This window comes from Gymnoscopelus braueri (genome assembly GCF_963280865.1).
Source record: "Gymnoscopelus braueri genome assembly, chromosome: 16".
Classification (NCBI taxonomy): Eukaryota; Metazoa; Chordata; class Actinopteri; order Myctophiformes; family Myctophidae; genus Gymnoscopelus; species Gymnoscopelus braueri.
Genome location: NC_137616.1, coordinates 7,984,357 through 7,999,589, shown reverse-complemented (window position 1 = coordinate 7,999,589; position 15,233 = coordinate 7,984,357). Strand labels below are relative to the sequence as shown.

Below are 15,233 nucleotides of genomic sequence, written 5' to 3'. Positions count from 1 at the left end.
AGCGGGAGAGGTGTATTTTGAAAAGTGGCGGGCCGTCCAGTGAGGTCAGGGGTCAGAAAAGGGCCGTTTTCAGACACTAGTGTATACAAATTGGACACTGGACAGGAGACGGTGCTTAGTGCCAGCACTTCTGAGGTACGCACGCGTTCGGGGAGACCCCCTGTTGTCTGAAAACGGCACTTTTCTGACTTTTTTTTACACCTCTCGGGCTTATCCGAGAGTGTGGCGTTGTAGGGGAGGTGTCCCCGCACGCTTGTGTATGTCAGAAGTGTTGGCATCGTCCGCCGGCGCCTGTCCAGTGTCTTGCGTCTTGCGTCCTCTTCCAAAAAGCCAATGGGTAATTTTGATTTATTATGGAGTCATAAGGAGGTGACATCAATAGGACTTTTTAAAAGGTATTTTATTTAATTTGATACGTGAAGTCAATGGAGAGGCAAACTCCATATTTAGAAGTCAATATGACTAGACTAAAAACAACATTTCAGGTGACTAAAATATGACTAAAACCAAATTTCATTTTATTCAAAAGACAAAATGGCCCTTTTCTGGACGGCCCTTTTCTGAAAATGGACCTCACTGGACGGCCCGCCACTTTTCAAAATACACCTCTCCCGCTTAGCGGAGAGTGTGGCGGTGTAGAGGGGGTCTCCCCGAACGCGTGCGTACCTCAGAAGTGCCGGCACTAAGCACCGTCTCCTGTCCAGTGTCCAAATTGTATACACTAGTGTCTGAAAACGGCCCTTTTCTGACCCCTGACCTCACTGGACGGCCCGCCACTTTTCAAAATACACCTCTCCCGCTTAGAGAGATATATATACAGTACACATACATACATACATACATACATACATATACATATATATACAGACAGACAGACAGACAGATGGACAGATAGATAGATATAGATATAGATATAGATATAGATATAGATATAGATATAGATATAGATATAGATATAGATAGATATAGGCATGTATTTGGCCGCGGACCCCCATCTGAAAAGGTATAGTGCCAGGGGACCCCCAGAAGAGAAGATTTATTGTCTAAAAAAGTTAAAAACTATTCAAAATCTTCCAAACATTTTTAAAATACCTCATATCAGATGTACAAGCTCACAGCGCAGCACGAAGTGACGCGCTGTGAGCTTGTACATCTGCAATTGTTTTTATATCCAACGTATAAATGGATAAAGTGGTTAAAATGATTTTGATGCTACATTATCTACTTTTGCTGGGGAACCCCATCATTTAGTGTGCCTGCTTCGTGGGCATGCCCTAAATCAGGGGTTCTCAGCCTTGTGTAACTCAAGGGCCCACCACCTGGGTATGAAGATCAAGAAGATGCCGGCTCACATACCAAAAGAATTCTATACTTATATGGTATATAAAATAAGTTCTGCTATTCAAAAGGCTTGTATAAGCTGTTAATGTTGTTTTGTGTGTGTTTACAGTGCATTGGCACATTGCAAATAGGTGTGGCAAGTCTGCAAATCACTGTTGTGAACTTGTTAATACTACTTATATTTGGGCTTGTTAAAAACAGCATTTGTCTGCAAAAGAGAAATGAGTAACGAAACGTGAAAGTCTCAATGAAGAATTCGATCTATATATATGTTTTATAGTTTAAACTATTTGGGCAGTTGAGAAAGCACATTAGGCTATAACACAATAACACATTTTTGCCAGGATGTGTGGAGGGCTCTCAATCACTTCCAAGTTAATCTCTCAAGACAGATTCAGCAATCAGCACTCAAAGGAAAAGGGGAAAAAAATCTGGGAACCCAGATTGCTTCCAAGTAGACATGGAAACAGTCCTTCTAGATAACAGTTATGGTTTAGACATACTGGCAATGTACAGGGTTTCACATACACGCACAAATCCTCAATGTGACTCTTTTGAATCTGAGAGTCTCTCAACTCTTGAGTAAATCCTTTTACAGCATACTGACACATGTCTGTTATCAAGCAGACGTACGTACATACACCTGCCTTTCTCGAGGCAGGGTAGTGTCACAGAACGAGGTGTTATACGGGACCCAAAGGCCGGAACTCAAAACTCAAAACCATACACGACAACGTCATAAGCAAGCACAACACTAGACTAACAATGCCACACTTGACCCTAAACTAATGCAAACATAACTCAAAGACACACACTGACGAATCAACATATGAACCAGCAAAAGCCTCGGAGTCGATCGAGCCCATTGGTCGAAGCCCTTTTCACTCGTTCATGTCTTGGGCCCAAACTTGCAGTAGCAGAGCAGGACACTTGTCCAGAGGACACTTGTCCTCTGTCCTGGGAGCTTGATATGGATTGGCTGACTCATCATGACATCATCAGGGATAACATGACACCCTCGGCAGACTGTATATAAAGACCCGCCGTCTCGGTCTCAGAGAAGCCAGAATCGGACTTTACACTTTAAGGATTTTGATAGCGTTTTCTCCTTACCATACAAGACTTATTCAGATCATACCTCAGCTTAGGCTGCTAGACGTGAAGCCACATCCCTTTGAAGTTCACGGGCAGATAATCTCTCACCAGCGTGACTGCAGTGCAAGTGCAGACGCCATGCAGTGGAAGGGACGCCACAAACGTAAGCACATCGCTGCACTTCTGTGTCTCCTCTTGTTCTGACAGTACGTTTTAACAGCGGGCGACTCTCGGGCGATCCCGGGCGATATCGTCCAAAAGATAAAGAAAATCCATCTTTCATCGCCCCCCCGCCCACTTCGCCCTATCGCCAGTAGTCGCCGGCTCTCATAGACATATAATGCACTTCCGGAAAATACTATCCTGATCGCCCGCTGATCGCCCGCTGTTAAAACGCACCGTTAGGGTTAGGGATTCTGGTCTTTCGGGTCCATGAGGGCTGGCAGAGAGGTAATGACAAGCCAAGTGAAGAGGGTGACCATCCAGCTGACCACCCAGCTGACCATCCAGCTGACCACCCAGCTGACCACCCAGCTGACCACCCAGGTGGCCTCCCAGGGGTCACCCAGGAGTCACTAACTCCCGGGCCGTTCCCCTACATCATTAACGAGTCAAACAAATGTCCAGAGGGAGAGGCACCGCCATTCCTAGTGTTTCTGATACTCACCGAGGCTCATGAAGTTGAGGCACGGAATGTCATACGGCAGACGTGGGGCAATGAGGGCCTCGCTCCAGGCCTAGGAGTCATCCGGCTGTTCCTGTTGGGGGTGAAGGAAGGTGAGCTGGGACGCCTACAGCAGAAGACCCTGGAGTCTGAGAGCCAGAGGCACCACGATATCCTTCAGCAGGATTTTTTGGATACGTACCACAACCTGACTATTAAGGTACTGATGGGGATGAATTGGGTGGCCACGCATTGCCCACGGGCCAGCTATGTTATGAAAGTTGACAGTGACGTGCTTGTCAACACCGATTACCTCATCCACAAGCTGCTGAGACCTGAACTGAAGCCCAAGACAAACTACATTACGGGCAGGATCTTCAAGGGCTCTAGGCCAATCCGATACAAAAGTCAAAAGTATTACATGCCCCCAGAAGAGTACCCAAGCTACATGTACCCCACCTACTGCGATGGGCCGGGTTATGTGTTCTCCGGAGACATGGCGACGAAAATGTACCGAGCTTCTCTGAGCATTCCCCTCCTGCGTTTTGAGGATGTGTACGTAGGAGTCTGCCTGGCCAAGCTAGGGATCAAGCCCACACCTCCGCCCAACGGGCTGTTTAACAACAAGGGATTGCCCTACTCCAGATTCAAGTACAACAACATGGTCACAGTCCACGAGGTTTATCCCAGTGAGATGCTACAGTACTGGAACAAAATGCAGGGCGACAAGCTTGCGCCAACGCTTGGTTGGACTACCTCTGGTCCATAGCGGGAGAACTTCGTCTAACGCTATGGACCAGAGCTAGGGTTGGACAATAACCACTTCCCATATGGTTATGTGATGCATACCGTGGGGTTGAGCTCATAATAGCGAAAAAAAATGTTTTATTTTTATACAAATAATGGACCTTGATATGAAAAGGGTTGAAAAACACTGCTCTGGAAAGTTTTTGATCCAGATTGCTGTTTTCCTATTTTCTACCATGAATTTATATTTCTCAGAGCATCCCAGAAACATGCATCTTTTTGTATATTGTTTCTTTATATTTATTTATTTATTTTTTCTAAAAATTTTATCCCACGATTTCCCATTTTTTTCACCCGGTGCCAATTTCCTAAGTGATCCTGGGCGCTACACCAGCCCTACACCAGCACTACACCAGTCCCCCACAGCCTAGGGAGGCCAGGACCAAGCTCATGCTTCCTTCAGTGCATGAGAGCCAACTGACCTTCTTGTCACCTGACAGGGGGCAGTTTCCCCGGTAGGACGTAGCGCGTGGAAGGAACACGTTATTCCAACCAGTTCCCTTCCCCTCCATCAGGCGCCCCGGCTGTCATGGGGGAGGCGGTATAGCGACCAGGATTACTACATGTTTTTTGTGAGGGTATTAACTACCCTAGGAGACACGGGGAGAACATGCAAACTCCACACAGACTAGGCCCTTTCGCCAACCTCACCTAGGGTATGGGCGCTGATGACGCAGAGGAGAAGACACGCCCCCAGCGGCCAGCGCCCACAGCGTCCCCGACGGGAATCGAACCCAGGACCTTCTAGCTGTGAGGCGACTGTGCCACCGTGCCCCTCTATATTTATAATTTAATATGAATAATGAAATAATGAAAAAAGAACGTGCACAACAGTCTGAAATAGTATGTTGGTCACTTGTCAGTAATGGGTAATTATCCACCCCACCCATGCTGATGGGTAGATTGAGGACACTCCCATGTGCCGAGTTCACCTTTGTCCCAGTCCCTTTATAAGTGATGTGCATTCATTTTCTGTTAAACCCTGAGGAAGACTACATTGTCCAAACACAGTGGAAAAAGTACTCAAATGTTTTACTTACTGTTTTACTATCAATACTGCAATCAATCTTGAAGTACTCTGTTACAAGTAAAAGTCCGGAATTCAAAATTTACTTGAGTAAAAGTACAATAGTATTGGTATCAAAATGTACTTAAAGCACCAAAAGTAAAATTACTAAAATGTTTGAAAATAGCAGATCTAGTAGTGGATTAGTCTATGAAATTAACTCAAGGACCCCAACGGAAACAAGTCCGCAAGGACTTTTTTGGCCGGACCTTTTAGACAAAAGCATTATAAATGTAACTGTGTTGTTTTACATTCTTTTGCCTAATAAAAATTTCAATCAATCAATCAAAAATCAATGTAGTGGATGTAGTGGAGTAGAAGTAAAAGTATAGACAATGGGAAATACTCAAGTAAAAGTACCTCAAAATTGTACTTAAGTACAGTACTTGAGTAAATGTACTTAGTTACTTTACACCACTGGTTGTGCCTTTTAATAAACTTTCGCATCGTGGCTAAGAGCTGTGCGCGACCTCATCCTTTTCAACACCTGCCGTGGTCAGCACCTCATCAACACAGGTGTGCGCTCCCTCCTTTGTGTTTGGGGGTAAGTGGGCCGCGCAGCCATCGGCAATTTACTAAAATGAAATGTATAGATTAATCAAATATCAAAAGTGTGGGCCCCTCCTCTGTATTTACAGCAGTGATTCTCGCTGGGTTTGAGGCCCTGACAAGGGCTCCTGGGGCCCTTCAAGGGCTCCACGGGCTCCAAGGGCTCCTGGGGCCCTTCCATATATGATGGAATATGATTAAGGATTTCATATCATACACACCATTCAAAAAAAGAATATTTCCAAATAAAAACATTTAGGGGGGGGGCTAAAAAATTGCCGGCTCGGGGGCCCGTGCGGGGGTTACTCCGTCCCTGGTCTGACCAGAAGTGGGCATTCTTCTGTGCGTTGCGTCGTCGTCGTTGCTGCTGCTAGGCAAAGACATCTTATTCTGCCCTGATGGATTTTTAAACCCTCCTTGCAGGTTTTACCGCAGTCTGTAGCTTTTGGCTTCTTCCTCAGAAGGAGTGGTTTGGGACGCCAACCCTCTCCACCCCGGGGGTCACCGTCTCTCTGGCCGTCCTCTGTCTCACCAGATGTCACCACGCTCTTCGTGGTCGTCACCCAGTCTGTTCCTGGTTGTCACTGGTACTCCCACTCCCCAGAGTTTTATATAGAGTATATATATATATTGTGGGGAACTGATACAAGCCAAGACGCAAAAGTCAGGGTACAAACCCAATCAAGGGCGTTTATTGGAGGAAACAGCCAGGCTCATAGAGCAGTGTTTATATTTGGTAAATAATATTAACGTTCAAACATAAATTCCTTCCCGAGTCCGGGGCATCACATCATAACATCTGTGGTCATTCTTCATAACCTCTGTTGTCATGTATCTTAATCTCCATGGTCATTCATCATAACCTCTGTTGTCATTCATCATAACATCCGTTGTCAATCCTCCTGCAGGTTGCCTATGAAGATAACAGAGAATCCTTTAGTTTTACATTTCACTAACACACACAGTTGTGAGGGAAAACAGTGGAGAATCGCTTACCGCCTGAGCCCCCGTCTGTTCACCAAGAGAGCCAGGCTGAGACTGAGACAGAGCGACTGTTTTGTAGTTTGGTGCCACACCTAGGCGATCACACAGGTGCGCTCAGATGGGGCTGATTCATGAGGGCAATTGGTAGGTAACGCCCCTCTATGACGCAGCCCAGCCTGCTGCTGTGTCTGTGAAGCCTCTCTCTGTTTCTGTCCCGCTCCCTCTCTGAGGTGTGGTGCTTACCTAACAGGCGATCTCCCAGCGATACTCCACAATATATATATATATATATATATATATATATATATATATATATATATATATATATATATATATATAGTATATATAATTATTAATGCAAGAACGATGCATGGCTTCTATTTCAGCATGATAACTTTCCAGGAAGAGAAAGGCTATAGTTTCTATTAGCTTGGAATCTCCATCGATGATGTCATTGGTTTCTGGATGGTCCATAGCCCACCAATGACAATAATTGTGCCCCATCTTAATGAGAATTAGTGAGGACCATTTATTATACGATGATATGGTTGGAAATGGGTGAAGTGCTCCTTTAAGCAAAAGTAGCAATATAAAAATACTCAAAATACTACAAGATTTGACTTCAGTAAATGCAGTGATGGAAGAAGTATTCACATCTTTTACTTAAGTAAAAGTATCAATACCACAATGTAGAAATACTCTGTAACAAGTCAAAGTCCAGTATTCAAAATTCACTTGAGTAAAAGTACAAAAGTATTGGCTTCCAAATATACTTAAAAGTACCAACAGACTAGTAAAAGTTCTCATTGTGCAGATTGTCCCATTTCACAAGTTTCCAAATGTATAGCCTACAAATCATTTGAAAATAGCAGATCTACAAGCTCACAACGCGTTGCTTTGCGATGTGTTGTGAGCTTGTAGATCTGCAAAAAGCCTATAAGTAAACATAGGGCTGAAGGGGTTAATGTATGTTTTGTAATAATAATACAAATCTACAGTAGTAAATAATGTTTTCAAATCATTGTGTTTTAAAAAGTACAATATTTGCCTCTGAGATGTAGTGGAGTAGTAAAAGTACTGAAAATTGGAAATACTCCAGAAAAGTAAAAAAAAGGTAAAAAGGTGTACTTAAGTACTTGAATAAATGTACTTAGTTACTTTATACCACTGAGTAAATGTACAACAGTGCTGGCATCAAAGTTTACTAAGTATATATTTTCTATTGTTGTGAATTTAGTTGACCCTGCATGTGATCCTAAGAGTCTCCCTTTTAGTCCGTGAGCCAGGGGGGTTGGTCATTATCATCTGAGGGGATTAATGCTCATAGTGATTTTTGTAAAGGTATGCATGTCTAGAGTTAGAAAATATGTGATAGCATTGCACCAATGGTAGCTTTATGGGTGCTATCATGCATTTTATTTTATAACACTAGGCGAAAATGACATGGGTCAATATGAAAACATACTACTTAACCCCCCCCAAACAAATTATAAAAAAAAGTTTTTCAATTGGTTCCGGTACCTCTAGGCATGCTTAAAAACATACAAAAACATCTAGGAAATTATATGTATCGTAAAGCCATCATTTTCAAGATGGCGTCCAATAAGGCTGCCAGGAGCTTAAATGGATTTATGATACTGTTCAACCTAGAAAGGTGGTTTTGATGTCTAACCCTATGTTTTAGGGTTCAAGAAATGTGTCTCAATCAGTGAAATTACCATCAGTAAATGATGTATCGCCAAATCAAAGATGGTGTCCATCCCAAGGTGATGCTCCATTGTACAAAGTTATGTTAAAAACAACTAATTGAACCGACCAACCTGCTGCACCATGTGTGGGCTCATTTACAAGCGATGTTGTGGAAAGTGGCAGACCACCAAGCTCCACCTGACAAGTTGTTTGATGTCACAACATTTGGATGGTAGATCCAGGATGGTATCCCTGTTCCTGTCATTGCTAAGGGTGACCCGGCACCATCAGAGCTATGAGACATGGTGCAATATCAATTTAAGGCACAGAGTAAGAAGTGCATCACTGATGTACTGTAACTGCTCTGGTGAAGATGGTTACTGATGATATGTTCAAGCTACAGATGAGGAGTGATGTCAATAAGGAGGATACTTCTAAGGATGAGGTAGAACAGGATGTAGGTAAGAGAATTGTATGCCAATCAGGAGGTCGAGGGCCTAGTTGCAAAAGATACATATTGCCATTATATTATATAATTTTACATTCATGTTACTATGAATACCAGTTCTTGTGACATGTTCACAAAATAAATCATGAATAAAGTGAACCATGAATGTGCATCAAGTTGTTTCCATTTGTTGTTCTCACAGAGGTTAAATTTAACCTTGACCTGACCTTTAACAGATGACATTGACCTGATATTAAAAAATAACATCAGGAATGGATTCTACAAATGAAAGCCCTAAAAAAGAGAGGTATTACACAGAGGTATTCTAGGACAAGCGGATCAAAAGTAAATCTTTTGCCAGGCGTTTAGTGGCCATTTTGGATATTTTCTGTTTATTGAATTTCATTATACATTTCCTTAGAATCTATGTATGTAAACATGGTTTTAAATCTTTAGGTAATTTACAAAGAAACCTTTGTGTTCCATCTTTCATGAAAACCGAAGTACATCTTTTATGTCATATATAGTCACTATGTTGTCACTGCCTGTAATAGAAAACAAAATCTAGAGATGCTAATTTTAACAACCTTTTTGAACAATATATAATCTGGGCTTTATCCCAACCATTTTTCAAAGAGAGAGGGTCAATAATAAGAGAGAACCATCATTTTGAAGTAGAATGCTTCATTCGGATTTTGAAAACTGTGTTTTGGCATGTGGTTATAAAAGGAGTGATAACACACAGAAAGCTACCACAGATGCAATGCTATCACATTTTTCCTAGCACTAGGGGTGTATACCTACCCAAAAATCACGATGAGAATTAATCCCCCCAGTTGATACAAATGACCCCATATTTGGGGCCCTGGCTCACGGACTATTTAAAGGAATAGCCTACTTCACCCAAAAAAATACTTTTTCCTGAGCCAATAACCCAATAATTGCTGCAGTAGGAGACCAAAATGATTAAACTAAGAATAATATAAACTCCAAAACAACTCTTGCAGTGGGATCATCTGTATATAGGCAGTTGGATCATCAGTTGGATCATCAGTTGGATCATCAGTGAGCCTATACTGATGATCCAGGTTCAAAAACAATGTTGTAATATGGTTTTGCATTAGTTAAGGTCTTCCTTTTAACTTAAGTCATATATTGGATTATTGGTTGCGACAAAAACTAAAACAATCTCCATGAATTCATGAGGTGAGGAATTGATAGAAAAAAATTAATGTTTTTTCACAAGCTTGTCGATCGGCTATTTTCTGCGAAAAATATTTCCCCACACTAAACAGAAAACAGAAAATACACTAGTGTAGAGCCCTGAGGGACTCAGTTGAGTGACGAGCTCGGTGAACAAGATGATGACACCATATAGGCAGTATCACACCACAAGTTCTGAAGTTTAAAGGGATAGTTCACACCCCAAAAAAATAAATTCTCTATCGATTAGTCACCCAGCGGACGGGTAGACAGAGGTTCCGGTAGGAGACACAAAGAGTCTTCTTTGTGTCTCCTACCAGAACCGCTGCCTATACCGGTCCGCTGGTCATCAAATTATTGGCTTAGGAATGTGACAAAAACAAAAATAATCCATTCATTCAATTCTCCATGGGGTGACTAATCGATAGAAAAAAATATGTTTTGGGGGTGAACTATCCCTTTAATACACACATGGAGAATATTTATACAGTACTGGACACATGACGTGACCATGAGAGATAAGACTCAGTGGTTCTCAAAGTGGGTTCTGGGGACCCCCAGAGGTCCTTGAGGGAGTTCCAGGGTGTCCCCAGCTAAATGATAGATAGTTAGGAACCAAATGGACCCTTATGGGTCTGTAACTCAGAGAGTGTACAAATGGAACCAAATGAAATGGACCCGTTCCATTTGTACATTCTCAGAGTTAAATTAACATTGATTTTACAATATAAATTCGGGTCCCAGAGATAGAAATGCCATTAAATGGGGATCCGTAGCCGTAGCATGTCAAACTGGGGGTCCTTGATATCAATCAAAATGGTTGAGAATCACTATAGAGCCGCAAACGTCTTCTCTTGTGGGGGGTCCCTGGCATATCTTTTCAGATGGGGGTCTATTAAGGCTAATAAGTGTCAATTTGTGGGTCCTGGACATGAAAAGGTTTGAGAACCACTGTTCTATCTGATAAAGTAGTTGATGGTCATGGTATCAAGGGTATCATTAGTATGTGCTTACACAGATGAGAGAAATTCAACACAGTACTGGGTCAAGCAGATGAATGTCCTAAAATCATATTATCATATAGCCTAGGTATAAAAAAAAGTGGCTAATAACTTTGCAATAATTATCTCAATCTGCAAAGTGACTATAGTAACTATAGAGCTGTCATAATTGTAGTGGAAAGTACAACACTTGGCTTTGAGATGTCGTGGAGTAGAAGTAGCCTATAAGGTAAAGTACAGCACTTGAGTAAATGTACTTAGTTGCTTTCCATCACTTTTTTTTAAAATCTATCTATCAGGGACAGTGCACATTAATCAACATGTCAGTTTTCACATCCACTTAATGAGCCAGAATTAGCCAAAGGCTAAATTTCATCCTGTAGTCCTTGAGCAGGCTGTTAAAAGTGGTGATATATCCATACAAAAACAGTAGACATACAGTTACACTACAGTGAAATATGAGAAGAGACACCATTTCTTTTACTCCACTACAATTATTTGACAGCTTTAGTTACTAGTTACTTTGCAGATTTAGATTATCATCACAAAACATACATTAACCACTTCAACCCTATATAAATTTCGGCCATTTGAAAATGGCCGATCTACAAGCTCACAATGCATTGGTTGACCACAGTTGATAACCACTTGATCCCCAGCATCCATTCTGGGGAAACATTAGCCAAAAATAGCCGATCTACAAGCTCACAACGTGTAGATCGGCTATTTTTGGTGAAGAGGTTTGGTGTAGACGGAAGAAAACGGTCCAAGAACAGAGACAACTCAGGTCCAGTTATACTTAGCTTAAAGGTAGGGTAATAGGTTTAGGTTAACACTAAACGTTTTTTGTTAAAAGCACTATATTCTGATTGTAAGCATTGTTATAAAGTGTTTCTTATAGGTTTAAAATCCTCTTAGCATAACTTGTATTTTATTGAACTGTATACTTTCCTGTGCTTTTTTTTTTGTGCCAACTGCTAATAAAGTATTCAATCAATCAATCCAGATATTTAGTAAACAGAAAAAACATGTTCAGGTATAGGTGGCAACATGTCAACCAATCAGGAGAGAGTACCCATTTATCAGCTTCAGTTTTTATAGTGTTCTAGTTCCAATGTTGTCTGCTGATGTCTTTGTGTCATCATCACTTCTACAGTCATTTCACTTGTTCAATCTGTATCCTGATCCTGACTGAGTTCTCTATCCTGATTGGATAGAATTGCTATCTGATTCCTGACCTTGAAAATGCATTTTCTGTTTATTAAAGAGCTGGAGAGACATGGCGACTCCTGTTACTGAACAAACACTCTATGAGTGCTATCAGAATATAGAGCTATTTAACACTTATTTTAGCCAAAGACAATTCACTTACCCTACCTTACGTCTAGTGGGTTTAAGTGGTTAAAGTGTCAGTGCCACCTGCCCCCACCCTTAAATACCCAGTCCATGGTACGTGTTACTAGGACCACCTACACTCCCTGACCCCCCGACAATAAAGATCCATTCACTTCAAGGACCTTACAAGTCTAACTAATACGTGACAGTATTTGCTCACCTTAGACACACACAGCTGGGGTGACCAAGCTTTGTGTGTGTGTGTGTGTGTGTGTGTGTGTGTGTGTGTGTGTGTGTGTGTGTGTGTGTGTGTGTGTGTGTGTGTGTGTGTGTGTGTGTGTGTGTGTGTGTGTGTGTGTGTGTGTGTGTGTGTGTGTGTGTGTATTCGCACAATAAAAACAGTATATAAGGTAACAATTATTAAAAGACACAGAAATAAGTGCGGGTGAGAAAAGGAGTGGGTAGGGCTTATTCAAGGTTCTCACCTAAAACAATAAACAAGTAGTAAGCTGAACATAGTATTCAAACATGTGTGTGTGTGTGTGTGTGTGTGTGTGTGTGTGTGTGTGTGTAGATGGGTTAGATGGGTGGGCCGCGAGCACTTTTGAGATTTTCAAGGGGTCCCGATCCAAAAGTACACCCTGAGTATGTCACTGATCATATGACCTCAATCAATTATCCAGTTCTAAGCAACATAGAAGTAGGGGGGGGACTTTTTTCTTATTTCCACACAACAGCTCTAAGGTGTATTAGTTCAATGTTGAAAATGAGTGGTATTTCCCTTTAACCACAACCTGCCATGCAAAATCGGATATTTTCGCTATATTCTTGACATAGGTCAGGCTCAAGTGGTCAATGCATTTGTATTTACTTTAATGTATTTGTTGACGAAGATGTAAACGTGTTTTAGGTAACGGTTCAAGATTGATCCTCATTAATCCCCACTATAGACTCTATAGTCCAGTGGTTCTCAACCACCAATTGAGACAATTCCCTGACAATTCCAAGTGCTTGTCAGGGTGGTGGTGGGGGGGGGGGGTCCCGAGTTGAAATATTATTATTTTGGGGGGGTGTCGCGGCCTGAAAAGGTTGAGAAGAGAACCACTGTTCTCAAAGTGAGGTCCGGGGACCCCAAGGGGTCAATCATTTTAACCACTTTAACCATACTTTATACTTTGGCTATTCAAAAATAACAGATATACAAGCTCATAACGCTGCACTCGGTGCCGCGTTATGAGCCGAGTGCCACAGCCAAATACATATAATTTTGGGGGTCCTTGACATGAAAAGGTTTGAGAACCACTGTTCTAATCCAGTTATTGTCTTATCTGGCCCCTCACTGGCATGTCACTGCACCATCCAATCAATGTTGGACCTCATGGACCCCTTCTCTTGTACAAATAGGCCTGGTTGAAAGGTTCATGGTTCCTCCATCACAGCAGTGGTTCTCAATGCGGGGTCCGGGGACCCCCAAGGGGTCCTGGAGGGGGTTTCCAGGAGGTCCCATGCAGCAAAATTTGTTAATATCATGAAATAGCTAACCACTTTATATCCACCCTATATCGGCATGGTGTTTTTGATGAATCTAACATGTTAAAAATGAAGTTATAATGGGTTTGTATAGGAAGGGGGCGTGTCTGATAAAATGAATATCAAATATCTAAATACTGAATCAAGTAACTTAAAAACTGTCTGGGGTGTTCTCACAAAAGCCTGAGTAGACGATAAAATGACCCAATTTTGGGGGGAAAAGTCAAATATCCCTTAAAGTTAAAAAAAATGTACTTTTCCCACCACTGCTCATTTCTTTATAGGTCATATGCTAAATTATCACTAAAGAGTTAAATGCTGAGGTGCTAAAATCAATCATTAAAATGCTGTGTGCACATTCCCCCCCCCACATTGTCCCTTTTCAACAAACACTTGATTCGACAAGGGGAAAAAAAAGCCCTCTCTATTTGATCGATGACCTAAAAATCAATCACTCACAAGGTGTTAACGGGTGGGGGGGGGGGGTGACCCAACAACAAGGTGCGATTATAGGATATTCAAAGTGGACACGCGCAGAGAGAGAGAGAGAGAGAGAGAGAGAGAGAGAGAGAGAGAGAGAGAGAGAGAGAGAGAGAGAGGGGGGGGGGGGACCCTCTGTGTTGGGTCCATATGGTCTCATTTGTACACTCACGGGGTTACATTAACACTACGGATTTCAAAGTGTAGCATCAGCGTCTCCCAGACCCAAAAGAGCTAATTTGACATCTCCCATGCAGGACCCAAACTGTAGTGAAAATAGCAGATCTACAAGCTCACAACATGTCGTGATGCTACACGTTGTGAGCTTGATTGGCTATTTTCACTACTTTGATGGAATCTCTTTGATTTATTTTTTTAATTTATGAAATTCCTTTGAATTTTTTTAAAAATGTTATGGATTCTTTTTTTTTCTTTTTTTCATGGAAAACATTAGGAAACGAAAAAGGGGGATATTTACTCGCGACCCCAAAAAAATCGGTCCGCGACTCAAACATGGGTCCCGACCCACTGTTTGGGAAACAGTGTCTTACTGCAGTGGTTCTCAACCTTTTCATGCAACGAGTCCACGACCCACCCAAAATAATCATATTTGAACTGGGGACCACTCAAAATAATCATATTTGAGTTGAGGCATTACATTTAGTTTGACTCAGTTCCACAGATAAATATTGTGAAAATAGCAGATCTACAAGGCAAGCACACAACACCTTTCAACGCCAGGCGTTGTGTGCTTGTAGATCAGCTCCATATACATTTACAAATAGCTATCAGCTTTTTTTTTTGCCTATAATATGTCTTATTTGATGGTATAATCTGTTCATTACTTTTGATGCATCTTGATTTTTGTTGGTATTAAAAGTCCTCAAATTGTCACTTTAATGTCACCTGGGGACCCCCCCAAATCATGCGGGGACCCCCCATGGGGATCCCGACCCACAGGTTGAGAACCACTGCCTTCCTTATAGTGGGTATTAAAGTGCACCTCCCCTCCTCTCTCCCTCTTTCAGCTACAACCGAAAA

The 15,233-nt window shown here is 42.0% G+C and overlaps 1 protein-coding gene across 1 annotated transcript; it reads left to right on the top strand.

The window, feature by feature from the left end:
- Window positions 1-2,574: 2,574 nt before the first annotated feature.
- Window positions 2,575-3,869, top strand: LOC308102787 (beta-1,3-galactosyltransferase 2-like; the record flags this gene model as incomplete). Its single annotated transcript, XM_080452644.1, has 2 exons — window positions 2,575-2,599; window positions 2,842-3,869. The coding sequence occupies 2 exons, from the start codon at window positions 2,575-2,577 to the stop codon at window positions 3,867-3,869; spliced, it is 1,053 nt and encodes a 350-aa protein (XP_080308770.1).
- Between the last annotated feature and the right edge of the window lie 11,364 nt (window positions 3,870-15,233).